This window comes from Anomalospiza imberbis, chromosome 2 (genome assembly GCF_031753505.1).
Source record: "Anomalospiza imberbis isolate Cuckoo-Finch-1a 21T00152 chromosome 2, ASM3175350v1, whole genome shotgun sequence".
In the NCBI taxonomy this organism is placed as follows: Eukaryota; Metazoa; Chordata; class Aves; order Passeriformes; family Viduidae; genus Anomalospiza; species Anomalospiza imberbis.
Genome location: NC_089682.1, coordinates 84,500,409 through 84,527,769, shown reverse-complemented (window position 1 = coordinate 84,527,769; position 27,361 = coordinate 84,500,409). Strand labels below are relative to the sequence as shown.

The 27,361-nt window shown below is 37.7% G+C and overlaps 1 protein-coding gene and 1 long non-coding RNA gene across 18 annotated transcripts in view; one reads left to right on the top strand and one right to left on the bottom strand.

The window, feature by feature from the left end:
- FNDC3A (fibronectin type III domain containing 3A) overlaps positions 1–27,050 on the top strand; it is a 111,188-nt gene extending 84,138 nt beyond the window's left edge. For 10 of the 11 annotated variants that reach the window (XM_068182157.1, XM_068182156.1, XM_068182147.1 and 7 more), the window contains 14 exons: positions 2,369–2,543; positions 3,156–3,242; positions 8,902–9,040; positions 10,688–10,756; positions 12,037–12,155; positions 14,233–14,338; positions 14,430–14,605; positions 15,663–15,776; positions 17,391–17,540; positions 17,625–17,908; positions 19,793–20,002; positions 21,342–21,508; positions 22,076–22,203; positions 24,714–27,050. In XM_068182157.1, the coding sequence (XP_068038258.1) occupies positions 2,369–2,543; positions 3,156–3,242; positions 8,902–9,040; positions 10,688–10,756; positions 12,037–12,155; positions 14,233–14,338; positions 14,430–14,605; positions 15,663–15,776; positions 17,391–17,540; positions 17,625–17,908; positions 19,793–20,002; positions 21,342–21,508; positions 22,076–22,203; positions 24,714–25,028 (2,239 nt within the window). In that variant the 3' untranslated portion in view covers positions 25,029–27,050. Of the gene's footprint in view, positions 1–2,368; positions 2,544–3,155; positions 3,243–8,901; positions 9,041–10,687; positions 10,757–12,036; positions 12,156–14,232; positions 14,339–14,429; positions 14,606–15,662; positions 15,777–17,390; positions 17,541–17,624; positions 17,909–19,792; positions 20,003–21,341; positions 21,509–22,075; positions 22,204–22,387; positions 22,421–24,713 lie in introns of those variants that run through there. The other variant, XM_068182155.1, reaches the window with a different exon arrangement.
- Positions 7,227–27,273, bottom strand: LOC137469436 (uncharacterized). 7 transcript variants are annotated; one of them, XR_010996512.1, is made up of 7 exons: positions 27,188–27,273; positions 23,992–24,071; positions 19,178–19,366; positions 16,370–18,298; positions 15,342–15,455; positions 12,869–14,618; positions 7,227–12,836 (listed from the first exon to the last, which is right to left on the bottom strand). It is a non-coding gene; the product is annotated as an uncharacterized lncRNA (long non-coding RNA). The 7 variants fall into 7 exon arrangements; XR_010996509.1 differs by having other exon boundaries at positions 15,342–15,797; positions 27,188–27,269; XR_010996507.1 differs by lacking the exon at positions 15,342–15,455.
- Between the last annotated feature and the right edge of the window lie 88 nt (positions 27,274–27,361).

Here is a 27,361-nt window from a genome sequence, read left to right as displayed (position 1 = left end):
CAGTGTAAAGAGTAGGGAGCCAGACCCAGGTCACAATTCATGCTGGGCAGAAGGAATCTGCTGCAGACTATTAAGTATGTGAAAAATACAGCTGGCTCAGGAGCTATGAGGCGTGTGCTGGAAGGCTTTGGAGAGTACTCAGGGAATGCATTGCATAAAGTGCCTGTTCCTATATCTTTCTTTAAGTGCCTGCTTTGTGCTAGTGTCAGAGGACACTGTAGTGGACTAGAATGACTTTTGGTGTGCTCCAATAGTCTTTATTACATTACTGCTTTCTGGATGATGTTCCTGGAATTAATTATTCTTTTGAGTTGCTCCTGGATTTTGTCTTGTTGAGATTCAGTTGGAGCTGTTAAAAATTAAGACAGGAAGGGAGCTGGCAGTTAAGCAGGGTCCAGTGCTTGGGCTCTCTTCCTGTTCCCCTTTTACATCTGAATGTAGCTGTACCCTCTAGGAATAGCTGCACATATTACAGATTCCTCCAGCATAAGCTTGGAAGACGCTGATCAGTTAAGTACCCTTCTTAAACTAATCACACTGAATAGATTTTTAAATCAGTATTTCATAATCTTATGAAGATGTGCTTTATTGTCTTTATGGTATTATTTAATTAAGATGTCTCTTGAAATAATATTTATTAGTGTAGACTGCCTGTTTATGCCTTATAAAGAATGTTGAAAACATTAGGCATCTGGAGACAGAATTTTGTCTAAATAATTTTACCAATAAGAACAGATACATTTTTCTTTGAGTTACTAATGTTTAAATTTAATTCTATCCTACATGAAACAGTGGCTAAGAAAACTGGAAAAATAAAATCTATTTTCATAGATAGTACTGTACTTCTGAGGGAATTGTTTAATAGTCATTCAAATATGGCTATGGCTGGAACTCTTAGTTTATTTTAGTATATTTTTGGAGTGGTTCAAGCAAGTTTAGAGATGAAATATTTTTAAGATGTGGGTTTTTACCTTATACCTACTTGTAAGGTGACTCCTTCAATAGTTTGTTTTGGAAAGAGTTAGACATACTACTTGTATCTAACCTCTCTTCACGCTTTCTTCAGGCTGCCTACTAAATGTTAATCTTTTTTTAGTAAATATATTGTAGGTATCACTTGATTTCCATTCCAGAAATTTTCTTGCTTGTGACTTTTTACAACAAAAGAAATTACTACTACTACAAATTTGGAAGTTTTCTCTTGTTTTTTACTTTTTCTCTTCTTGCTGCATATCTCTTTGGCAGTTCTCACAGACAATACGTCTGTTTTCTGTGCTATGAACACTCTTGATAATGTGTTGTCTGTAAGATTTTTTCCTTTAAATGCCAAAAAATACCTCAATGCAGACAAAAATTATAACATGTACATCACTATAACATAGGTTGAGTAAGAGAGAAAGTGAAATTGAGTTACCTTTTTATTGAGATTTTTCAGGCAAGTTTCAAAACACATGAGATATTTAACTGGTATCTTTGTTTAAGCTATAACAGAGGGTTTTATTTTCAGGGCTTCCTGATGGTCACTTAGGTAATCCTCAACTTTTAGATTAAAATTACATATTTTAAATTAGTTTGATATGGTTAAAAAAACTAGATTAGCTTTAGCCTTGTGATTCTTCAGATTTGATGTAAAGCAGCAAAGCCAGCTGAGAGCAGGTGGGGCTTTTTAGTCTAGCTGGATGCATGTCAGGCTATCTGTGCAAGCATTCTACCTGTTCACTGACTTTTGCATTCCCCTATTTCACAGTAGCTCTTCATATGTAATTTGTTTGTATTTTCAACACAAGGTGTATCTAATCTAAATCAGATAAGGATAACAGTTGTCTTAGGAGATTTACTGGTATACACTCTACTTCTTTTTCTGCAATAAGACTTTCATTTTATCAACTCTTAAAGTGGCTCACCACTGAATGAGACTATTCTATTATTTTCTGAGTCTCTAGAGAAACCGGTACTTCAAAGTAAGCTCAGAACACATAAGCAAAGTTTGTTTTGAGGTCTTGCCTAAATGTTTTTATGCCTTCATGTTTTCACTTTGATAAGGAAGGACACTGTGGTATTAGTATGTTATTGCATATCGAGCTTTAGTGTTTTAGAATACTGAGTTAATATGAAAAAGCAAAATGTTTTGGTTATCAAAACATTGTAATTATACAAAGGAATCTTTCAATTATGAACATGTTAACCTTGTTCACATATTTTGTTACTGACAGACTCATAGACAAGTTAAGTTGTTTGTATGTAAGAGCTAGCAATTTCCATTGTGCATATCTTCAAGAAACTGTCATAGCTGTGTTTAGTAAGAATTCTGGTTTTTAGCTATTAATTATTGTGTCTAGTTAGTTTACATACTGTCTGTTTTAAACAGTGATTTTAGTGAAGAAGTCCTGTATCATACCTCAGGCACTGCCCCAACCACACCAGCAAGTCCTTTGCTGATTAATGCTGGAGTTACTTGGTTATCCCTTCAGTGGACAAAACCCTCAGGAACACCATCAGATGAAGGCATCTCATATATATTAGAGATGGAGGATGAGAACTCAGTAAGTTTAGAATACTTATTCTCACTATGTTTGATACATTGTTGTATTAGTGTAGCAATGATTATTTTTGCTAGAATATTCTACAAGGAATTGTATTTTCTGAAATTAAGCAAATGACTTGTCATTGCTGTGACCAGGCCACCTAGCTTTCCTTTTTTAATTGTGTTTAGTGTTATTAAGCCCCATTTCTGCAAAGACTTTTAAATTGCTTATAATTTTGTATAATTTTGTGAATCTGTGTGTGCAAGTTAAGGCTTGTAAGAGCTGGATCAAAGCAATTGCATCATGAAGTGTAGTCCCTCTAGATGTCATTTCAGACTAACAACATTTGTTTTAAAATGAGTACTGTTCTAGCCTTTGAGAGTGTTAGTAAAATTTCTAGTGACACTGTATATATCTTTCTTACTGATCTTTTCTCCTCTCCTGATTGGAAAATGGTTAATGAATTCACACCTCTTAAAAAAAACTTGTTTACTCAATGAAAGTGCACTTATTATTTTGTCAGAGAAGCATAATAATTACAGTTTGAAACAGTAATTTATTTGTATGAAGTATGTTAGATCCTCTGGTCTGCACAGATAATGTTTTAAATAATGCTATTTAATTCTGCAGGGATATGGTTTCAAGCCAAAATATGATGGTGACGATCTTACCTACACAGTGAAGAATTTGAGGCGTAGTACAAAATATAAATTTAGGGTAAGATTTTTTTCATATGTTTGGGCACCAGACTAGTTTGAGATTGACTCAGAAGTGGGGAGACCCTTTTTTAAGGAAAGTTGAATTTGATGCCAGTTTCTTGCAATTTCAATCTCTTAAAACTGTCGGCTAAACGCCTACATTATTGTTTCTGTAGAAGCAATAAGAACCTCTACAAGGGTGTAACACAGCTACAGGTATCTTGAAATTTCAAGTCAAAAGTACATGTTCTTAACAGCTGGGGTGTTTTATTTGGCTGGTTTGTTTCATATGCATGGGTGATATTACGGAGTGTAGCTATGGGTTCTTTGACAGTAAACACAATTAAGGTGTTAGGATAAGGAGCAGCCTTGATATAAAAAATAATTGTTAGGAAGTCATCCATATTACCATAGTGCTTAGCCTGTTCTAATAAGCTTGAGGGCTGAACTTTTAGTTCAGGAAGAAGTCTGGCCAAACGCTGAGCTTTTGGGTGTGGTTAAAAGGTAGAAAGAAGCATACTGGCCCTGGGAAGATGATCAAATAGCCACCAAGGACTACAAGAACTTGCCAGGACAGGCAGAGTTGGAAGTGAATAATTGAAATTGTCCAAAGATAACAAGAATGACATAAAATGCTTCATCAGATATGCAAGAAATAGAAGCACACGGAATACATACAGAGGCCATTCCTAAACAGGGCAAAGAAGCTAGTTACTAATAATGCCAATAAAGCAGAAGTTCTCAGTACCTTCTTTGCCTCTGCCTTACCAGCATAACTGGACCCCAGATCACAGGATAAGGTAGCTGTGACAAGGCTTTGGTTTGGTCTCTTGGAAAGACTCAGTCCACTTCTGGATGTTAAGAGAAGTGACTGACATTGCTGCAAGACCCTTACCTATAACATTTGAAAAGTGATGCAGGTCAAGGGATATCCCTGACAGAAGAGGGTGAAGGTAATACCCCCCCATCTACAAGAGGGGCCCAAAAGAGGACCCAGGGAAGTACAAACCCATTAATCTTACTTCAGTCCCTGGAAAAGAAATGGAAAAGTCTTACTAGGAAATATTACAAGTCAAACAAAGGAGGCAGCTGGGAATAGCCTACTCCAAAAGTAAATGATGGCTGACTAGCCTGATCACGTCCTACATCAAGGCAGCACTTCCAGCTGGTCCAAGGAGATCAGTGGATGTTCTTTACCTGAACTTCAGCAAGCATTCAACAGTTTCCCACAGCCTTCTACCTGGCCAAATTGGCAAGACACAAACTGGATTGGTGGTATGTGAGATGAGTAGAAAACTGGCCAACAGGCCGCACTCAGAGGGTGGTGATCACTGGTTTCTAGTCAGTCTGGTAGCATGTTTGAACTAGGATCTCCTAGGGATAGGAGGCCCCATGTGGGAACCCGGGGCACAGGGAATATTTCTCTGTCTGCTCTGAGGGGTCCTGACCCCCAGAGAAGCACTGGCTTTGACCCTCATTCATGGAGAAAGCTTCCAAGACTTCAAGATAGACTAGAGTCCACAGAAGTGTGAAACAGATTATAGAGAGTAATATAGCATGTGACTTGGGTGAGAAATTTAGGTTTTGGGATTTTTAGTATGTTGTAGATGGGAACAAGATGGAGGTTTTAGAGCAGAGGCAGGTTGTTGTTCTTCGCATTCTTCTTCATGGGTTTGGGTGATGTCTTGTAACTGGACAGAAAAGTCCACCTTGTGGGCTTCGAGGGATTTGTTATTGGGTTAAAGGGACAATAATCTAGGTGTCATTTCTTAATTTGATAGTTTAGTCTTAAAAGACCTTGTAACAAGAGAGTGTTAGCCATTTTTGCGGTGTTTTTCCAGTGCACAGAGTCTGGTATAGACGGTGGGCAAAGCTTAAGATAATAATAAACAAGAATCTGAAGACCGAAAAAGTCCTGTGTGTCTCCTTCCCCTGATAGGGTAACCCCCAGGGAGGGGCCTAACGTGGGGCCCAGGAATTGATAGCCCCATGCTGTTAATTTTCACAACTGATCTTGATGATGGGATTGCAAGCACCTTCACCAGGTGTGCTGATAACACCACACAGAGTGGTCAGATGAATACATCAGAAGGCAAAACTATCTTACAGAAACACCTGGACAGACGAGAAGAATGAGGTAGCAAAACCAGTATGAAGTTTAACAAAGACAAATGCAAAGTTCTGCACCTGGGCTGGAATAACCAAGGAGCCCACTATAGGCTAGGAGCAGCCTTGCTGAAAGGGACCTTCAGGCAAACTGGATCCTGGGCTGACTCAGCAGTGGCATTGCTAGCAGAGATAAGAGATCTTCCCTGTATTCAGCTTGTGTCAGATCACACCTGGAGAACTGTGTCCAGTTCTGATCCACACAATTCACAAAAGACAGGCAGAGTGGGAGTTAGTCCAAAGGAGGGTCACAGAAATTATAAAAGGGCTGGAGAACCTGCCCTATAATGAAAGTCTGAAGGAATTACCTATTTTCTCATTGGAGAAGGCTGAGAGGGACCTCATCACAGTTTGCCAATACTTAAAGCCTAACTACAGAGAGGAGAGAGGTTCTCTCTTCACAAGGAGCCACCTGGAAATGACAAGGGGCAAGAGTTGCAAAGTGCACTGGAAGGGGTTTCATCTTGGTAAAGGAAAGAAATTTTCCACAGTGAGATCAAGTAATCACTGGAATAACTTCCCCAGAAATGTGACGGAATCCGCATCACTGGATGATTTCAATATATGACTGGAGAAGGTGTTAGATAATTTCATCTAGGCTCATTTTGCCCTGAAGGGTTGGACTAGATGATCTATCGGGTCCCTTCCAGCCTGGGTTATTCTATGTTCTGAGTCACTCTTGAATAGTTGTTTGTGTTTTGAAACAAAGCTAAAGCCATGTCCCACAGTATGAATCACAGAATCACTTAGGCTGGAAAAGACCTATAAGATCAAGTCCAGCTCTTAAACCCAGCACTAAACTGTGTCCCTAAGCAACATATTTGCACATCTTTGAAGTACCTCCAGGGGCGGTGACTCCACCACTTCCCTGGGCAGCCTTCCCAGTGCTTGACTGCTCTTTCTGTGAAGGAGTTTTTCCTAATGTTCAAATTAAACTTCCTCTGGTGCAATTTGAGGCACAGTCAGAATAACCTTATCCGTCTGCAAGTGAAAAATATTGATAGCTGTTTTCACGCATACACCTAAAATACTAAGGAAGAATACTAAGTAAAATACTTAAGGAAGAATTGGGAACTGTTGAAGAACAGCTTCTCTTTGCAATATGAATGGCAATAGTTTGTGTTGATTGATTTATTTTGAGTTAACACTAAAGCATGTAAATACTCCTTTTCAGATGATATTTTGCATTTCTGAATATGATTTTGTTGGGGTTTTTGCATAACTTAGTATTTAAATAATTTAAAATATACAAGTTTTTTCTAGCACTATTACGGCTACAAGTGAACTAAAGAATAGCTTATTCTCTTGAAACTAGCTTTTGCAGGACATGAACATAGTCTTCCTTTGAAAGTAATACTACACATGATTCATGCTCATTACTATTAAATGTATAGTTACTAAAACATCCTAAGTTTCTCATTAAAATAAACTCCAATATTTATACTCTATTTTTATTAACAAAACAATAAACAGAAGTCTCTGTTTACTCATTCATGGAGCATAAAGGAGAAACAAATGTTATGTTGATCAGGTCTTTAATTTTTATTATACAGGGGAAAGACTTAATTAGTAGTAATATTCCTTAAGGCTTTTGAAAGAAACTTTATAACCATTTGAAACCTTATTATAGTACATAAATGCTAACTGCCGGTTTAACTTGATTTGTAAGGGCACAAAGACAACCAGATGATTATTAATCCTGTAAACTGTATTGGGAGACTTAATGTCTGAGAGACATGTTAGCTTGCATTTCCTCTTCTCAGTCTACTAACATCACTGCTGTCGTTTCGATTCTGCTCATTTTTAAAACACATCTAAAAGCTGAAAAAACATCTTCTTTTTTTCTAGGTGGTTTAGCTTTTTACTAAACTACAAAGCAAAGAATAACAAAGAATTTGTTTTCCTAGAATCACAGAAAACTCTAGGTTGGAGGGACTCTTAGTGATCATCTGGGTCAAATTTGTGTAGAAAGCCAGGCTTTATCTTAGGCAATTCAACCCTGTCCCAGCCCTGTTGAGCTGAGATTTTGGTACTTCCAGCAAGGATGATTCAACCACTTCTTTGGGCTGTCTATTCTAATGGTAATTAATTTCTTTTCTTATATCCAGCTAGAACTTCCCCTAACACACTTTGTGTCTGCTGGCTCTTGTCCTGTCATTACGGATCCTTTGGAAGACAATGTCTTCAACTCTTCTGTAACTGTCTCTTAGGTGTTGGAAGGCTGTGATTAGATTCTTCCCAATGAAACTTCTTTTTACTCAGGCAGAATAAAACAAAGCTTTTTTCTGATGTCAGGTGGTCTAATCCTCTGATCATCATGCTGGCCCTCTTCTGAACTCTTTCCAGTTTCCCTTGTGTCTTGAACTGGGAGGACCAAAACTGGACACAGTATTCCAAGCATGGTTTTAAAAGTGCTGAGTAAAGTGACATAATTAAATCCTTTGTTCTGCTAGGTAAATTCTTGCTGATGCAGCCCATGACACAATTTCGTTTTGCTGCTGCCAAGATGCTTTGCTGATTAATTTGACATGCTCCTACTCAAATGCCAATGTCCCTCTCAGCAGAGCTGAAAAAATAAAAACTGGGTGAAGTCAGACGCCAGACTGTACTGGTGCTGGGATTATTCCATCCCAGGTGCAAGGCTGTATCTTTGTCCAAAGCTCATACAGTTCTTGTTCATGCAATATTTCAGCCTATCAAAGTCTGTATGATGGCTCTTCTCACCAGCATATGTTTGTCTTCTCCTAGTTTGGTGGAATATGGAAATGTGGAAGCATCACTCACTCCTGTCATTCAGATCACTTCTAAAAATAATGAATAGAATCTGACATTGGATTGGCTGCTGAGGAAATCCACTCATGCACAGCTGCTAATTTGCCTTCAAACCATTAGCCAACACCCTTTGAGCCTGGCATTGTCAGGTTTTCCACACCCATCTTGTGGTCCATCTCTTCTATCTTAACCAGCTTGTCTACATACATGTTGTGGAGATCAAACTAAAATTAGGGTAGATGATGTCCCCAGCTCTCCCCCATTTGTTAAGCAAGTTGTTTCATTATGGAAGCACTCCGGTTGGTTAAACACAATTTACCCTTTACAAATACAATTCTTTGTCCTTCACATGACTTTCATGACCACCTTTGCCATTATGATCCTTGGGACTGAAGAGTTTATAAAATCCCTTTGCTGTTGTTAACACAACTTACTCATATAAACACTTTTTCTATCTCAGTATTTCTGTAAAAGAAGGTGCTATGCTAGCATGGGAGGGATTTTTTAAAAGATTTGTTTTTTTTCTGGAAATTTGCATGCATTTATATTTTCAGTATAGTGATTGTCTAACTATGGGACTAATGAAAATGTAAAATGAATGTATATAATATCTTTAGTTTTTGTGCTAATTTATTATGTATCTGTCTATATATACAATATAAATTAATTTGTCCATACCATAAACAGTGAATAGCATACCACTATACAATGCATTTATAGTATTTTATATATATTTGCAGGTCATTGCTTATAACTCAGAAGGGAAAAGCAGTCCAAGTGAGACAGTGGAGTACATTACTTGTCCAGACAAACCTGGAGTACCTTCAAAACCAACAGTGAAAGGAAAAATTCATGCACAGAGTTTTAAAATAATCTGGGGTAAGAATGTTTTCCAGCTCTATTTAGAGTATTTCTTCTGTATGTATGTGTGTGTGTGTATGTATATATTTAATATTTTTTATACAACAGGTAAGGTTTGTTTTAGTAACACTTCAGTCAACTGAGGCATTATGATCCATTTATATTGAAAAATACTGACTCAAAATACTTAGTGTGGCAGTAGAGCTAATTATATGGGAAGAATACTATGCTAATTGTAATAGGGACTGTTATTGCAGAGGACTACAACGCTTTTAAAAGTGTGGTTAATTGGTCTACTAAGAAGTTCTGTTTCTCTGGCACAAAAAAGTAGGTGCATGACATTCTGGGTCCTTATCGAAACAGAAGATTGAAGTTCAACCTGTATCTTCCAACTATTTGGTTTTGACAGATAAATTTTTATTCGCTAAGGATGTTGAGAAACTTGTCCTTAAGCTCAGGAATTTTTAGCCTTATGCTGTAAAATAGGAGAAGGTTAAACAGTACTGTACAATGCAGTACTTTAGCAGAAAATCAAACAGTTAAAGATTACATTTATTGTCACTTCTTACCTATTTCCATTTAATAGTGTGTTTAATTCTTTAGCATCAATAATAAGAAATTTACTTGTAGAGTACAAATAGTACTCAGCAGGTTGAGTCTTGTATCTTCCCAGAGTGCTTTGCTACATCAGGACCTGATACTTGATCTTTTTTGTATGATGCATAATGTATGAAGTTATTAAAAATATCTGATTTGTATATCAAAAACTACCTAAAATATCAATTTATATATAAAAATTTTAATAGTCTTTATTTGGAACAGTGATGCTCTTTCTATGTGGTAATTAATGTGACCATTTTATTTTCCATATGGAGTAATTTTCAAACCAAAGAAGTGCTATCTGCCATCTAAGTCACATTTTATTTAGCTGGCATTCTATGATACATAACTCTTGCCTAAGAGCGAACATCATTTCATCCAGCACAAGCATAATGTGATGTTTAGGCAGGAGTATCCTTCTGTGCTGAAGTATAATGCTGTCTTTATATTTGTTCAAAATGTTGTTTTACATTATTTTAATTTTGCTGTTTTCTAAGTCATCTTTGAGAAACAGGATTATGTATCAAAGAAAGGTCTGTAGATTTGTACCTTGTACATGAATACTGTACCAGGGAGGATAGTGCACTCAATTTCTAGTGATATATTAGAAGTTAAGAGATAAGTTTTCAGTGTAGAGCTCTTAACTATTCTATTTTGTCCCAAAATATTTAGGTTTTTGAAATTCGGTCCTTAAATAATTTCAAAATATTTTTATATACAGATCCATATGATAAGTTTTCCTGTCTGCAGACCAGATTACAGGACCATTAGAGTCTGTGTCCCTGAATCCATACTCAGGCACCTGAGACTGAAATGTTTGCTGTGGCATCTCCCAGGGGCAATTACCTTGTCCCTTCTCCTGTGTAGTGTACAGAAGGGCTGAGAGCTGGCTTTCACACAGCAGGACTTGGAGTGATTTGCTGCTTGCCTGGACTAGGATGCTCTCTGTCTAAATAAGCACCCATCTTCAGCTGTCTGTTGATTTTGCCATTGGGAAATCATCCCCAAAAGCTATAAAGCCATTTAACTTACCTCGCTTACTTGGAATATTGCTGTTTTTTATAGATCCACCAAAAGACAATGGGGGAGCAGCAATACATACATATGTTGTGGAAATGTCTGAAGGCTTAAGTGGTAAGTATTAGGATCATACATTGGCATTCACTTGTATGGGTTTTTTTTCCTGTCTCTGTGTGCATGTGGGAAGAATAAAATATGTATTATGACTGGGAAAGTTAGTGCAAGGGACTGACATCAAAAAGAAAATAGAGGCACATTGAGGCTTGTACACAAGAAGTTCTTTTTCTCTGATTTAGAAAAGATGCCACAAAAATTCTGTGACGCAATAGAAGCTTTCTGTTTAACTTACCAATTACATCTATTCAGTTTTGGAAAAGAAATGACACATTTTTAGGGCAAGAAGACAGGGACATGTAGCTTTGTTGTCTGCGTGGCAGATGAAAGAAAAGCTTGTACTCCATTTATCACTATTAAAAGAGAACAATGATGCAGCTGGGGTAACTTTCTGCTATTTGCTTTTCTGTTCTTTCATACAGAAAGGAAACTGACAGTATTTCTAAATTGGACATAAACCTATCTTGCTAAATTATTTAAAAATCTAGTTAAGTAGCCTTACTGAGTTCAGAAACACAGTCACATCAAAAATGAAAGTTTCAACTTCTCCAGTGCTGTGTCAGATTAAGACAGAGCACTGCCCCCAGATATGATGGGAGCCCTGTTCAGCTGTTAGTCTGTTGCTTTTCGTTTCTCTGTCATGTGTCCACATTAAGCCACTTTTGGAATGATGGACCCACGTCTTTCATGTAAATTTAGTGAGCTGTGCATTATGTTTCATTCCCAGCCCTCTAAATTCTGTGGTGTATTGAGTTGCTGGAGATTTAATTAAAAGTCCCCAGGTTCCCTGCTTAATATCTTAAAAAGAAAGAGAATGCTAAAGAGTTTCTGGTTTAAGAGTAGCAAATAATGGAATTTCTCATGCTTCTGGGCCGTTCAGGAACACAGGAACAAACTTCATCAATTGTAAACTGTAGTTACAGCCTGCAAAGTGATAATGTAATATGAAGTTTGTTATCCATGAAAAATTTTACTTTTATATCTTACCTGTTTATTTGGTTATGATGTTGAATGTGTTTGCTGACCCAGTAAGTTCTTTTCTATTTAAGGTAAATCCCAAATGAGGAAGTTATTTCACTTCAGCAGATCTACACCTAGGAAACTATCTTTATGAAATTATAAGATCTTCCAGGAAATTCAAAGCTGTTTCAGTTTCTATTTTTTTTAATAAACATTAGGCACACACTTATTTTAGTGAAATTAGGGCACCTGCTGTGGCTGGTATCGAAGTGTGGCAAATTACACTTTGGTTCATTGCACACTTATTCCTAACCTTTCAGGAAACAAGTGGGATACAATATACAGCGGAGCCGCTAGGGAACATGTGTGTGACCGACTAAATCCGGGCTCTTCCTATCGGTTACGTGTATATTGCGTGGGGGAAGGAGGACAAAGCACGGTAATATCAGCTAATATTTTTATTAAATAAAATTCCTCTCTTTAGAAAATCTGCTCCAGTAGATATTTAAGCAAATATTGTGCAGAAGTGCCTAACAAAATAGCCATAATTAGAACTGCAGAGAAGTTCCAGTATTACTGCACAGTGGTTCAAGTTTCTGCTCATTTGTTAAAGAAAAATATCTGAATATTCTTTCTTGTTACAATATTTTGTTTGACATGATAGTCTTATTTACAGAAACAGATACTTTTCCCATGTGATACATTTATACAATGTCATTTATTAAAGCCTAACTTAAGCAGCTTAAGAAGGGTACTTGAAATGGCTCCCTGTGGAATTGGTGACAGCACCAAGGATAACAGAGTTCACAAAGCATTTGGACAACGGTTTCTCACATAGTGTGATTCTTGGGGCTGTCTTGGGGCCAGGAGCTGGACTTTGATGATGCTTGTAGATCCCTTCCAACTCAGAAGATTCTGTGATTTTATGAATTTAAAGTATTTCCTGTAGTCAGTGGAGTACCTTGTCTCAGTAACCAAGTTACCCCAGCAGGCAGGGGAAGAAGTCTTCACTCAAGCTTTACAGGGTTATGCTTCCCATGCTCTCTCAAGCACAATTAAAATGTTTTCATTGCCCTACTTCTCAGTATTCCCAAACAATTTGCTGTGCCATACTATGCTTCTTTACACACACACACACACACACACACACACACACACACATACACGTGCACTGTCAATTCTGTGGTGTAGTCTAGCTGCCAGTGCCAAAATGTCTTGCTGTATTTGCTCTCTCTTCTCAGCAACAAATGTAACAAAGCCAGCCCTGGCTCTCTGCAGACTTCCAGCAGGGCTTTACTGTCAAGCTGCTCTCACAAAAACCTTAAAGCCTTCTATTCTTGGTGTTTGCAATTTCTACCCAGCCCTGCCTTATGACATGAAACATATGTGCTCTTCCTCCACATTGAAGTCTCCTGCAAAGACAACATTGACTACAGCCACCTTTCCTTAAGAATAAATCTGGACTCCTTCAATGCCAGCTTGGCTGCAGTGCTTTCCCAGTCACCAGAACACAAGTCTTTGGAGACTTTCACCCTGCCAACCTACTTCCCTACAGCCCAACCCCATAATTTTAGAATTAATCTTGAGTACCAAAGAGAAAATAACTTCCAGAAAGTCCTGATACTTTCTTAAGGTGTCAGAAATCAACAGAAGAACTGTGAAGAAAGATGTAATTAACTGTTCTGCAGCTTCTCATTAACATATGCAAAACTTTCTGCTTTTTAAGTAGCAGCAGTTGTTCAGTGCAACAATATATTCAAAGGAGCTAAAAAACAGCAGATCATCCAGTCCACTTTTCTTGAACATACGTAGAAACCAGCTGTGAAATGAGACTCTGAGATTCATTTCTTCTGTAAACCTAAAGTCTTTCCAACTTCCTATTTGTTCTGTATCAAGCTGAAGCTAATAACCCCTGATTGTCTCTGCTCACTTCTGTCTGCATCCAGAACAGTCAGTGCCATCTGCTGCATGTGTTATGTTCTTAGGTAATTTTTGCTCAAATTTCAAATCAGAGGTGGAAACTTGTTGCTCATTAGGTATTACTAAACAATGAAAAAGTTGAAATCTCTTTTATTTAATCTCTTCTGATTGACACTTCTGCCAACTTTTGCTTTCTGAGAGGTTCTTCCATGGAAAGTATACAACCCTTAGAGTAAGGGTTTAGAACTTATAAAACTGCAGTCTGATGCAAAAAGGGAATGAGTTTTCTTTGAATGAGTCATATTTCAAGCATCTGTATTACGTTTGTACTGATAATTAACCACTGATTTTAATTCTACTCCTTACATGTGTACCAAAATACAAAAGCAAATTTTGCATATTGTGTGATTATTTTGGCATGGTTTATATTATGAGAAATATATACCAGATCACTTCAGTATCTTCACATATTTCAAGATGTCATTTAAAAAGGGGATGATCTTGTTTCTGACTCGGGTATTTGCCTTTACTTATGGCATAACTGGTAGTTCTTGGTTTGGCCTGGATAACTTCATTAATCTATCTTTCTTTTTTAGGTAACTGATTCCTTACTGGTGCAGACACCAGCAGTAGTTCCGGGTGCATGTCAGCCTCCAAGGCTACAGGGTAGACCAAGAGCAAGAGAAATTCAGCTGCGTTGGGGTAATTTTATTACAAGTGTTAGAGATGGTTAGGGATCCAAATGTGTTACATGTTAAAATTAAATAAGCTTTTCTTTCTTTCTTATTTCTAGGACCACCTCAGGTAGATGGTGGTTCACCCATTACCTGTTACGGTCTGGAAATGTTTCAGGCAGAAAGTGATGAACACAGAGAGGTTTACCAGGGTTCTGATGTTGAATGCACAGTGGGCAGCCTTCTTCCAGGGAGGATGTACAGCTTCAGACTGAGAGCAGCTAACAAGGCTGGGGTAAGGAGGCAGTCTGAAATGAAATTCACTGCAGTCATTATTAAGGATTTTTTATTTCAAACAAAGCATTTAACAGTAATTTTAAAATTAGGAGTTCCTAATGTAGAGTCATTTGAGTCACATAGCTTATTGTTGTGTGGAAACAGATGGTTAAACATCAGTTTATAATGAAGGCGATTTTTAGATGAAGGGAAGAGAAAATAGCTAATTATGTCTTTTATCTGAACAGTAATATTAGGAGATCATTAGAAAATGCTAAGAACTTTATTAAAGTACTGTTACAACTTCACTATTTTCATGTGAAGTAAGGTAGCAAATTATTTTCTATATACAGCTTTGTAAATTGATTGACCTTTATTTTTACAGCTGTTGGTATTCAGAACATAATAATTAGTGTTTCCTGACTCTCCATTTTTATATTTAGTTTAACTTCTGAGTACATGTTCTATCAGATACAAGACTATTTTCCCTCTTTGGAGTATTAAATGTGTTTAAATCAATTCTTGCTGTAGAACAAGCTTTTCAATTATGTACTCACAGCCCTGATACGTTCAGTAATGTACACTTCATTGAAAACTGTCAGGGTGAGTTGACAGTGTTTGTGGAGAGGTCTACAGCTTAAGGTTTTAGAGCACTATCCTAACTTTTATCTTCCCTCCACTCTGCAAAGAATGGTTCATAGCTCAGCAGCTTTTGAATCCTTTATTTCTTTTACATAGGTATAAATAGGCAGTACTAATTGGTTTATGTTCCAGTGCAGCCATCATGTAACTTCAGAATAAGGCTTTGGATAGTACTTCCCTGGTTTTCCCAAGAGTTTGAAGTGTCAAATTTATTCACGTTGCATTTGCTGGAGTGAAGAAAAATTTATAGTTGTTCTGGAGAACAGTTAGATACTGAAATAAATCCTGAATCCACAGTCCATAGAAATTTCTTCTATAAAGAAGTAATAGAATGTTTCTGGTTGCTGTTACATGTCCCTGCTGTGGTAAACTGTTTTTTTTAAAGTAGTGATTTCATTTTTACAACGTAGTTGTATCAACTCCCTTTTTAATAGTTTGGACCCTACTCAGAAAAATGTGAAATAACTACAGCACCTGGACCCCCAGATCAGTGCAAGCCCCCTCAAGTGGCGTGCAGATCTGCTGCCTGTGCTCAGGTGTCGTGGGAGGTAAGAATGCCATGGTAACACCTGTCTTAACATAATGGTCTTCTGCATTTTTGAGTTCAGCTTGAAAAGTCCAATACTGTATTTTAATCACTTTATTTGTAAGCAAACTTACCTGATTATCCAATAGGTAAAACCTTAGTCATTCATCATGCCATTGTAAAGCAGCAGTAAGTTGGCAGGCTGCAGGTACTGGATCTTACTGTGTTATTTTGTTTAAAAGTTTTGCCACAGCTGCTGCTCTGCATTTCTGAGTGATGCAGTCTCATCTTAAAATTTTTCTTTAACATAGTTATAGTTCCTCAGAGATAATGTATCCACATAATACAATAGATTATTGTGTGTTTCTTGGTTTTATAATCTGATTAAATTTTATATAATTACATTAGTAATAATGTAGCAAAAGCCTCACAGACTTCCTATAAACCCATATGTTTAGCTATCTGATTAAAAAATGCAATAGATAAAAATTAAGACTGTAAAAAGAAAGATTCTCTCTGGGAATACTCTTTAAATGCAGCGTTTTAGTGGCTTAGAGATGGGGTGAAGTATCTGAGTTACAGAACTGTACAGAAAAAAAAATTAAACTGTTTCACCTGAAAAGCAGTGTTCATGCTTCCTACTGGAGGAATGTCAGAGAAGCACTCCTTAAATGTCTACAAGGCAAAGCCTTTTTTAAAAAATACCATAGAACTTTCAGGTAGAGTTAATTTGAGTGATGTTAATGATGTCTATTTTACAGAGTCACACAGTAATTAGGGCACAAGTAGACCTCTAAATGTCATTTAGTTCAACCTTCTATTTTAAAAGGTTAAGTTTCTCAGGGCCTTTCCCTGTGAAATTTTATTTATATCTTCAAGAATGAAGATGTTTCAGCCTAGTAAAACTGTCTGGGTAAACTCTCATTCTGTAGGATTTTTTTGTTTACGTCTAGTCAAAATACCCTTTAATGCAAGTCATGACTCTTGTCTTGGCACTCACTGTGCTATCTTCACGAAAAACTTTTGTCATAATGTTTGTACCCTCCCAGTAAGTAATTTAGGACAGCAGTAAGATCTTCCCTTAGGTGGATCACCTTGCTATCAAGTAAACTTTACTTTTTTGTTGTGTGTTGCACTCCTGCTTTGTGACCCTTCTCTGGACCTACTCCATTATGTCAATGTCCATCTCCTTTTGGGGATCCCAAGACAGGACATGGTACTGGAGATGCACCCTCACAAGTGCTGAGTAGAGGGGAATCATTATTCCTTTTACCCTTCTTGCTGCTCATTTGCTAATCCAACCAATATGTAGTTAACCTTCATCAGACAGACATTCCTGATTCTTATTCAACTTCCTCTCCAGGACACACGGGGTTTTTTTGGTAAAGGTTCCTCCTCAGCCTGTACTTTTTTGTAGCAGTCAGGACTTTGTGTTTGCAATTGTCTTAGTTGAACCTCCTGAAGTTTGTATCAGGTTCTGCCTGTTACTTGTATTGTACTAAATTAAAAATCAGCAAAGAAATGGGAGGGTAAGACTCCTCTGGAACAAAATCAAAATATAGATGTGGTGAGTTTAGTTTATTTTTTCTCTTATGTCAGTATATTTAGCTTCTAATTATTGATATCCATTTTAAAGGTACCAGTAAGTAATGGAGCTGATGTCACGGAGTATCGACTGGAGTGGGGCGGTGTGGAAGGATGCATGCAAATCTCCTATTGTGGGCCTGGGCTCAGCTGTGAAGTGAAAGGGCTTTTGCCTGCCACTATATACTATTGCAGAGTTCAGGTAAAGATGTAAAACTGTTGTTAATGAAATCTGGAAACAGGAGTTGCCTTTGCTGTAAAAACATGGTCTACTTTGGATTTGCAGGCAGTGAATGTTGCAGGTGCAGGCCCTTTCAGTGAAGTAGTGGCATGTATGACTCCAGCCTCTGTACCAGCAGTTGTGACGTGTCTTCGTGGACTAAGTGAAGATGAAGTTGAAAGTCCACACTATTCTCCTTCTACATGCCTTGCTATAAGCTGGGAAGAACCTTGTGACCATGGATCTGAAATCTTCGGCTACAGCATAGACTTTGGAGATAAGCAGCCAATAACTGTTGGGAAGGATCTGACCTATTTTATAGACGGCTTACAGCCAGATACTACCTACAGGTATGTGATGCACAGCTACTTGACAGCCTACTGTTTCTTCCACAAGAGCAGATGCTTTGTTTCCTTGTGTTTTTTATTGTCTTCATTATTACTCTCAGAGACACATTAGTGCACAGCCATGGAGCAAAAAGTTTTGTAACAATGATCATCATAAATAGATGTGCAATTTTTATTTTCTTCCAAAAAGTAATTTATGTTAGTTTATTGCAGTATTGTTGTTTGTATCTGTCTGGTTAATGTGTCAATTTAACTGAATTCACATCACATGTTCAGATTCATAACTGATTTTGGACTGGTTGCTTCTCTGTTTGAAAAGGTAAAATCCATCCAAGGAGGGGACTATGCCCAGTCTGATCTAATGACAGCTCATGGCAACTTGCAGTGCCTTATCTGCAGAAAAAGTGGAAGTCAGCATGAACAGTATCAGTTTGAAAAATCAGCCAGCAGCGCGTCTCTTTTGAAGAATTTTAGTTGCTGAAATCGTCCCTTATGTTCAGTCCAAGGGTTACTGAAAAATGTAGATGCAAAAATCAGTAGTTGTGCCTGAAGGCACTGTTAAAAAAACATGTCCTCAGTGTTAAAGGAGAATGGCAGTCCCACTGAAGTCAGACTTTTAACCCACTCTGATTTCAGTATAATTAGGATATCATGTGGCTATGCAGTTTTCTGAATCCTTAATGACTGTTTTATGGCTTTATGTCAGAATACAGTGTTTCTGTGTGCCTTATAATTATTTAACAATAGTGCTGGCAGTCTGAAGAGCTGTTGCTCTCTGTGCCAGTAGACTGAAAAAAGAGTAGTTTCCATTGCAGAGATAGGTCTATACTTCTACCCACATAAGTTTTTTGAATAGAATACACTGTCAACTCCTTGTGCAGATAAAAAATTGCATGTATTAAACTTAGTTCTGGGCTGTAATAAATTAACATAATGTTAAAAATTACTGTAGTGAAAGATTAGCCTGCGTACACATTTGTGCTTCCACATTTTGCAGTTGTGTGGTTGACTGTTTCAGAATTTAATTAGTGTGATTACTTTTTTCCAGTTACCTAGATACTGTTTTGGACAAACAGATGTTAAGTCTGCAAAATTAAATTAGACACACTTTGCTCCCTGTGGCTACCTGTGAAATACGTAAAGAGCCTCTATTTTCTGCTTTTTCCACTTCAGAAATAAATTTCTTAGCTAAGTCTTTTAATCCTTACTTACAAATCTAATGTACATTGTCTTCCTTGGAGTATCCAAGAAGAAAAAAACACAAAACCCTACCTTATCCCTGAGCATCAAGTTCTACAACTTCCTCAGTTTTGTGTCCTTTGGCGACTTCTGGTTTCCCCCTCTCACTTTGCGGGCAGACCCAAGAGGGCCTGTGTTTGCAAGTGCCCAGAGATGTGTTACTGGTGGAAACAGCAAGAGAGGTGGCTGGGCACCATCGCTTTATTTTCACACAAATAGGATCTGTTCAAAAAAGTCCATAAAAATGTCTGTTAGTCATCCTTGAACTCACCTGATAAAAGTCACAGATATGATATCCCCCGTTTGGGGTGGGTTTTTTTACCTTTCCTCATCACTCCAGTGTGGCTATCAAAATTTTGGTTCAAGGCCTGACAGTCAGAACAGAAAAGCCCTCACAGAGCTTTTGCATCTTTTCACTAATGTGAATATACTTTGAATATTTTTATTTCTAATCAAGCCAGCTCCTTAAAATGCAAGGAAAGTGATGCACCTGCATATTCTTGACAGCCTTATCAAAGCATAATATTGATAAAAGTCTTCACTGTAGATAGTACCATTATTCTCTATGTAATGAGAATGGTGAATATGACCAGTTATTTTTAGAATCTAATTTCAAGTTAATTTATTCTCTTTTTTTCCAAATGCTAGGGTACGAATTCAAGCCCTAAATAGTCTTGGAGCCGGTCCTTTCAGCCACACCATAAAACTGAAAACAAAGCCTCTCCCCCCGGATCCACCTCGCCTGGAATGTGCTGCATACAGTTCTCAGACTCTCAAGCTGAAGTGGGGAGAGGGAACTGCAAAAGCATTAACTGACTCCATCCAGTACCACCTTCAAATGGAGGATAAGAACGGAAGGTTGGTTTTGGCATTGCTTTAATCTGCCCAGTGTCGCTGTGGTTTGATGCTTAGGAGATGGCAGCAAAGGGCAAAATTCCATATGCTTTGGGGAATTTACAGCAGATGTAGGAGGTCATCTCATCTGGCAAGGCAAGAAGGGCTCTAGTGTTCTTGTGCTGAGAAGTACAAGATAAAAAACTTCATTGTTTTTTACTTAACAGTTCAACATTAAGAGGTTAATGCAGTGTTTCATACCAGCACACATTTCTCTCTCACTTATGGTTAAAGTAACAAGTCCAATCACTGTTGGCAGGGATGAATGCTTTACTCTCTGTTGCCTTATATGCAGTTATTTTAGTAGAAATTAATACAAATTATTTTGAGGGATTCTGTGTCTCATGTTAAATAGAATGTCAGATGAGGTGGTACAGCAAGAACCCTTGCCTAAATGGTAAGATAAGCAGTACTGCTACAAAGTGTTCTGTGTCTCATGAGTAGCATTATTTTTACAAAAAGATAAAAGAGATCTACTATGTGAAATTGCTGTAGTGTAAGGAGGAAAATAAATTAGGCTGTTTAAGTGGAAGGAAATTCATTGCCATCCCTAAACACTAGGTCATGTGCAGGTACCATCTGTTTTAATTTTACAAGACAAGAAAAAGCTGAAGTAGATGACAACCCCTGCAGGAAGAGAGAAATTTGTGCTGTGTCCTGGGGACACCAAGACTGAAAATCAAACAAGAGTTGAAATGATCAGTTTGTGCAAGAATTACGACATGAAGAACAGTGGCCAGTGTACAGAGCTCCCAGAAACAGATTTGGTGTGCACTAAAATTGTGACTCTGCCCTGTGCAGGTCTGCATGAGCCCATCTCCAACAATGATGTACAAAAGCAATTGGATCCATGGAACATTTTTTAGGTGTAGTAAAGAAATGCTGTAAAAGGCCAAAAAGCTAAAATCTACTTACATAATTTTGAAAAGCTAAAGACATTGGAGGAGCAGATGGCCAAGCAAAAAAAACAAAAATGCAGCTCAATGAGAGACACAACTGCTGTCTTTTCCCATTGTTTCAAATGCAAAATAGTTTCTTAAAATGCTTATGAACATTTTTGGTAAGAGAGAATCTGTAGTGTTCTTTGTGCAAGAGATTTTTATTTCCAAGACATGAGAAATAAAAACTTGGCCCTGGAAAATGAGCTTATTGTTTTATAGCAGCCAGAACACTGTTTAACTCTGAAATAAGTGTTTCTGGGCTTTTCATTAGATTCTGGGAAATTATGGGAACAGATTTCAAGACAATACTGCTTCAGAAGTCCTTTTCTGTGTTCAAAATAAGCTACTCGTTCCATTTTCAGGTTTATATCCTTATACAGAGGACCATGTCATACATACAAAGTTCAAAGACTCAGTGAGTCAACATCATACAAATTTTGTATTCAGGCATGTAATGAAGCTGGTGAAGGTCCCCTTTCTCAAGAATATATTTTCACTACTCCCAAATCTGTTCCAGCTGCCTTGAAAGGTAAGGGTGCTTCTTTTTTCATTTGGGGTGTGGGAGGACACCAGGTTGGTTTTGGTATTATGTTGTATTTGGGATATTGAGAATATTAAGCCCTTTTTAAGTGCAGGTAGGGATAGTGGGAGAAGGCTCCTTTCATGTAGTTGCCTAAAATATTCACTCCAAAAATTGAAGACTTGGGGTTTATGCAGTCTTTGACCTAAGAAGTTTGTACTTAGTTCTCCTGCTTACCCGGAGAGTGGCAAGTTAAGGTGAAAATGCTTTCTAGCATGTTTTGAATCATTTTAAGCATTGTTTGGGGTTTTTTGGTATGTGATGCACACTTACAGTTACTAAATTTTATTTGCTTTCTCTTGGATGATACCCAAACTAGGAAAAGAGGCCTATATGAATTATTAGTTGTTGCTCCAGAAAACACTGGAGGAAGAATAAATTTGAATCTGAATCTTTTGTTTCTCTGAGACAAAATAGGAGGTAGAATATAGAATTTTAAAGGTCATTAGAATATGTCAGTGTGTGATAGGGAAAGCAGAGCTAGCTGTCACTTTGATGCTTCTTTCCATCCTTCAGCACCAAGGATAGAGAGAATAAATGATCACACTTGTGAAATCACATGGGAGGTTCTGCAGCCCATGAAGGGTGATCCAGTTATCTACTGTCTTCAGGTCATGGTCGGAAAAGACTCAGAATTCAAACAGGTATGATGTGTTTAAGTTATTGTAGTGTTCTTTGATTATTCTTTGTGATAACTAGTTTAGTAAAACTAGTTGAGATTAAAGTTAGTAAAGGTTATTGTTCCAGCATGCTTTTAGTTGCCATGTTAACTTTTTGTTACTAAATAATATAAGGTAATATCTCCTAAACCCATCTCCTTCATTTCAGAAGGAGATTCTGCATTAAATTACAGCCTCTCTGGGTTACACTGATGTTTACTAAATACAGCTTAACACATCAAGTGATAAGGAAGTCATCCACTAATGGAACAACTGACAAAAAGAAATCTTTTACCTAATGGTACAGAATTGAGACTGGAGAGAAAAGGGGCAAAGGGTTCTCTTTGCACTAAGAGCAAAGAAGCGGTTTGAAATGCCAAGGTACAAATTATCCTGCATTCAATGCAAATTTTTCCTTCCCAGTTTGTTTTTATTTTTGCTTCACAGTTTGCAAACTGCCTGATATTTGACATGAAATTAGGCTTGAAAACTGTTTCATACTATTAAACCAAGGAATTTCCTTCCACGACAGAAACAGATAATTCTAGTATATTATCATTTTATTATAGTTCAATATTCAATAAGTTTCACCTGTGCTTTGGTAGATTAAAGGCCTTAATATTTTCATAACTTTTAGTATAGCACTGTGTTTGTTACGGTTATTTGTTAAATTTTTCAGTAAAAGATGAACCATAAACCAAGATGTCTTGCCATGTTGAATAGTCTTTTTTATAACTTCAACATTGTAAATGCAACATTAGGTACCTAAGGCGTGGTCTGTGTTGCTTTTAGACACAGAGTTAAATCACAATTTGGTTATCAGTGTGTGTTGCCAAATGACCTGGGCAAGAAAATATAGTTGGCTCTTTGAGTATGGTAATAGTGAAGTAGACTGAGGTGTGTGATTGTTTTTGCCTCTGCAGAGCAGTCTAGCGTAGTAAATTAGAATAAAATGAAAAGACTAATTTGCACAAATTTAAATCAGAACAATCAAGAAGTAAACAGTATGAAAACAGCCTTTAAGACACTTAGACATGATGGTGGCAATTTTATTTGACACTGACAAAAAATAAACTGCCTGGAAGTCTGCTCTAAGCTGTTCCTGGCTATTTCACTGCCAAACCTTTGCTCTCCTCCTTCTTCCTCATCTGTCATCCAAATTGCTCATGTCATTGCTTCCTCCATGCTACAGACAAAATAAGTTAATAATGTGCTGTTTGAGCTGTATGCATCAGTCAAAGATCTTAAAGGGGTTAGGAAACAACCATAGGAACCCCAGGAAACACACTGGAGGGGAAGGCAACTTCTGGCAAGGCACTGGGGACAAGCAGCTGAGAATGGTAATCCCTGCTAGCTGGCATAGGTGGAGCTGGAGTAGGATGTGTGTCAGTGGCCTGTTTGCTCACTCCCAAACACATGATCCAAATTAGCAGAATTTTGAGGAAGCTGCACTTCTGATGGCCTGCCCTGCCTCAGAGAGAAAAGTCTCTAGGTTGTAGATTCCAGTAAAGCTCAGCTTGTCAGAGAACTCTGAGTCTATGAGTAGCTTCAGGCACAGCAAGAGCTCTTTGAACAGCAGAATCAGAAGGGATTTCCTGTATCTTTACATTTCTAGTGTGCATTTTCAGGATACTGTCTAACAGTATGGTAACTGTAGGAAAAGCTCCTGATTTCTGTATCGTGCTACCAGTTTAATAAAGCAAATCCAGATATTTGGAGGTGGGAGGGTGAAGGGATTTAAAGGGAGAAATCAAATTGCGCTGTGCTACTCACCTAACACCTCCCTACCTATTGAAGTACCTATAACTGCACCCCTTTGAGGTTTTGTTGGCTTTCATAGAACCTTTATGTAACTGCAGATTTAATTAATTTGAGAAACTGGAATTTAGATTTCACTGAATTAGGCACTCCATGCTGAAGCATTGTAAACTCATGTTAACCTGCCAACTGAGAGACCTCTGAAGAGCACCTTCACAAGGTATCTCTGTCTTGGGAATATGATGAAATTAAGAATCACAAAGAGGACTCTCTGGCTTACCTGATACAGTGTTTATTGGGATAAATCATAATATTTTAAATACAGATAACTATGACAAAGTACATTGGATTGGATTTTAGACTTAATGAATTGGCTTGATACAGAGTTAACTGCCTAAAATACCATGATACAATATTGTTTATTGCATCACATTGTGAGTAGGTCACTAAAACACCTGAAGGTTGGGGCTTGTGACAGAGTTTATTTGGTGTGTACTCATCATTCCACACAAGCAGGCATAGTTCTTGTGTTTCACCAAAATAACTGGAGACTTTATCTGGTATTTAAATTGTGTGTTTGAGCTTTTTGTCCATTTTTCTTTGTGTGGGTAAAAGCACTGATGAGTTGTCATCCTTTTTAGTTACCTTCACCATTAAGAAAAACCATACTAAGATATATGTGTATATATAGTACTTTTTTACTCGGAAGTATCCCATTTTCCCCCCCTATTTTCCAGATTTACAAGGGCCCAGACTGGTCATTCCGATACACAGGCCTCCAGCTGAACTGTGAATACAGATTCCGTGCATGTGCCATTCGCCAGTGCCAAGAGGCCACGGGTCACCAGGACCTGGTGGGCCCCTACAGCGCCCCAGTGCTATTCATCTCTCAGAGGACTGAACCACCGGCAAGCACCAACAAGGACACTGTGCAAACCACAAGGACACAATGGTCACAGAGCGACCAAGTGTGTGCTGCTGTCATCCTTGCACTTTTTGCTATCTTTTCCATTCTGATTGCTGTTATCATTCAGTACTTCGTCATAAAGTGAAGAAAGAGATCTATTTTATAATGCTGCCCATTACATTTTACTTTCTCATAATCTAAAAGTAATTCTGTTCTCTTGCTTTTAAAAAACCAGGCGTTTAGCACCGACATTGGGACTGATGCAAACTTTCTCAGCCACTTTAAAATGCTTACTCGTAGGTATAGGCTGACACATGTTATTGAAATGCAAGCCACAGAAATATAATCTTTTCTTTATATGCCTTCATGCAGTACAAACTCGATATGGGGCAGGCACGCAGTGTTTAAGGAAAAGGGTATGACCAGTAAACGCAAGTGTAAAGGTGATTTCCTGGCCCACACTTCTAAGGGTTGCTAACATAACAGGGAAGAATGTGTAGATCGCATTTAAAACTTACACTAACAACCTTGTGCTGTACACAATATTAATCCGATGCTGTGAAAGCAATTTAGCGCTGTATTTCTACCTCCTCATTTGTCTTAATTATTTGGGAAGCAGGATTTATGCTGAAAAACAGAAGGGGCTTTTCTCAGGCAGCAAATAATAAACTGGATGGAAGAGTGTGCATGAAGGAAGCTTCTTATCTGATAAATGTGGAGTTCTTCACTGCAAGTAGATGTTTTTGACAGACTACAAGGAGATGGCACAAGTGGTTTATTTTACCCCCAGGATTTGATGTTTACTTACAAAACAATGCCTCTTTTACTACTTCTGAATATAGAAAGGAGAGTGTGAGAGACCTTCTTAGATTTGTTATTTAAATTGAAAAACACATTTCCAAAGTTGACCTTTGATTGGATGCAGTTTATACAGATGTCTGTGCCCTCTGATTTTGGCTAGTCAACAGAATTTTGAGATAAAATACATTATTGAATTTTTGCTGTTTCTCCAACATTCACTTGCCATTTCCACCAGAAATAAGCACTGCCTTTTTTTGTTTTGTTTCTTTCTTTCTCTTTTTTCACTTCCTTTCTTTCTTTTCTTCTTTCTTTCTTTGGGGCACCAAATCAGAAGACGAAGTGTAGTAATTTGCACCAGAAAACTTAAAGCTGCTTTTTTCTTGAGATCCTAATGTTTAATGTAACGTCTCTTTGGATACTGTACCAAATTGTTGATTGCATGTAGTTAATGTTGCATTAGAGCACTTTGCAATTGCATAACTCATCAATGTTTTGTGAGCTTGCATTTGTGAGTTCTTGAATGACCAGACTGAATTTTAACAAGTATCCCATTGAACATCTTGCTAGATGTCAATGATTGCCAGTGACACAAAGCTTGTAGTGAAACTATCTTTAAAAAAAAAAAAAATCCTTGTCTCATCACAGTTATGTTATTTGTTACACACTTTGTAATTAGCTACTTTTAATTTATTTGAGTTACAAGATAGTGGATCATTAATGACTTCTAGTTGTGTTCAGTTTAGCATTTTTAATAGTATTAAACACTTCTGTCAGTCTTAATAATAATAAAAAAAGGAACCTCTGTCTTGTGCTTTGAAGATCTCTGAAGAATTTCTTATATTAGAACGGGCATGTATTGTAATTGTTTATACGTCCAATGATCTGTGCTGTAGAATAATGTTGCTGAGTTTCGTTTTTTTTAAGAAAAAAAAAAAAGAAGAAATGGCAAAGAACTTGGCCTCCATGTGGCAAGAATGATCTGTCTTTAAAATGTACTGTATGTTTACATTTTATTTCTAATTTGTCATTTGTACGTATAGGTTGATACCTTCCCGCAGGATACCACGATAACTGATGTTTTCTAGAACCTTCTTAAAAGTGCCATGTTTGGCAGTGCAAATGAGGTTGCGTGTCACAGCCCAGAGATTTCTTATGGTTGAATGTCTAAAACGGTAAGATTTGTTACTGCAGGCAACCTGCAGTGACTTAAGTTTTTCATAGTAAAATTCAAATGAGCTCCTATTTTTGATAGTCATTTAATAGTGTATTTGCCATTTGAGCCTCAGTGCATATTACTGCATTGAAGACAGTTTTTAATGTAATCTTAATTTTACCTCATATACTGTACATTCCAAAAATAAATAAAAAGATAAACTCTAAAGTTTTTAAAACGCTATAGATACACTACCAAACATATCACTTTACGGTTGTACAACGTCGAGCTCCATGAAGACGAACCTGTATAGTCTGATAGAAAATACATGAAACGATGTAGCAAAGTACCTTTAAGAGTCTGTGGACAATAAAAGTACCTTCTTTTTCGCTGCTGGTGGTGAGTCCTGTGCGCGCAGCGCCGCCGCCCCTCTCCCCTCGCTCCTCCCCTGCCTCCCCGTGTGCCGGCCGGGCCGCGGGGCGGGGCGGGGCCGCGCTACCTGCGCGGGCGGTGGAGCCGCTGCG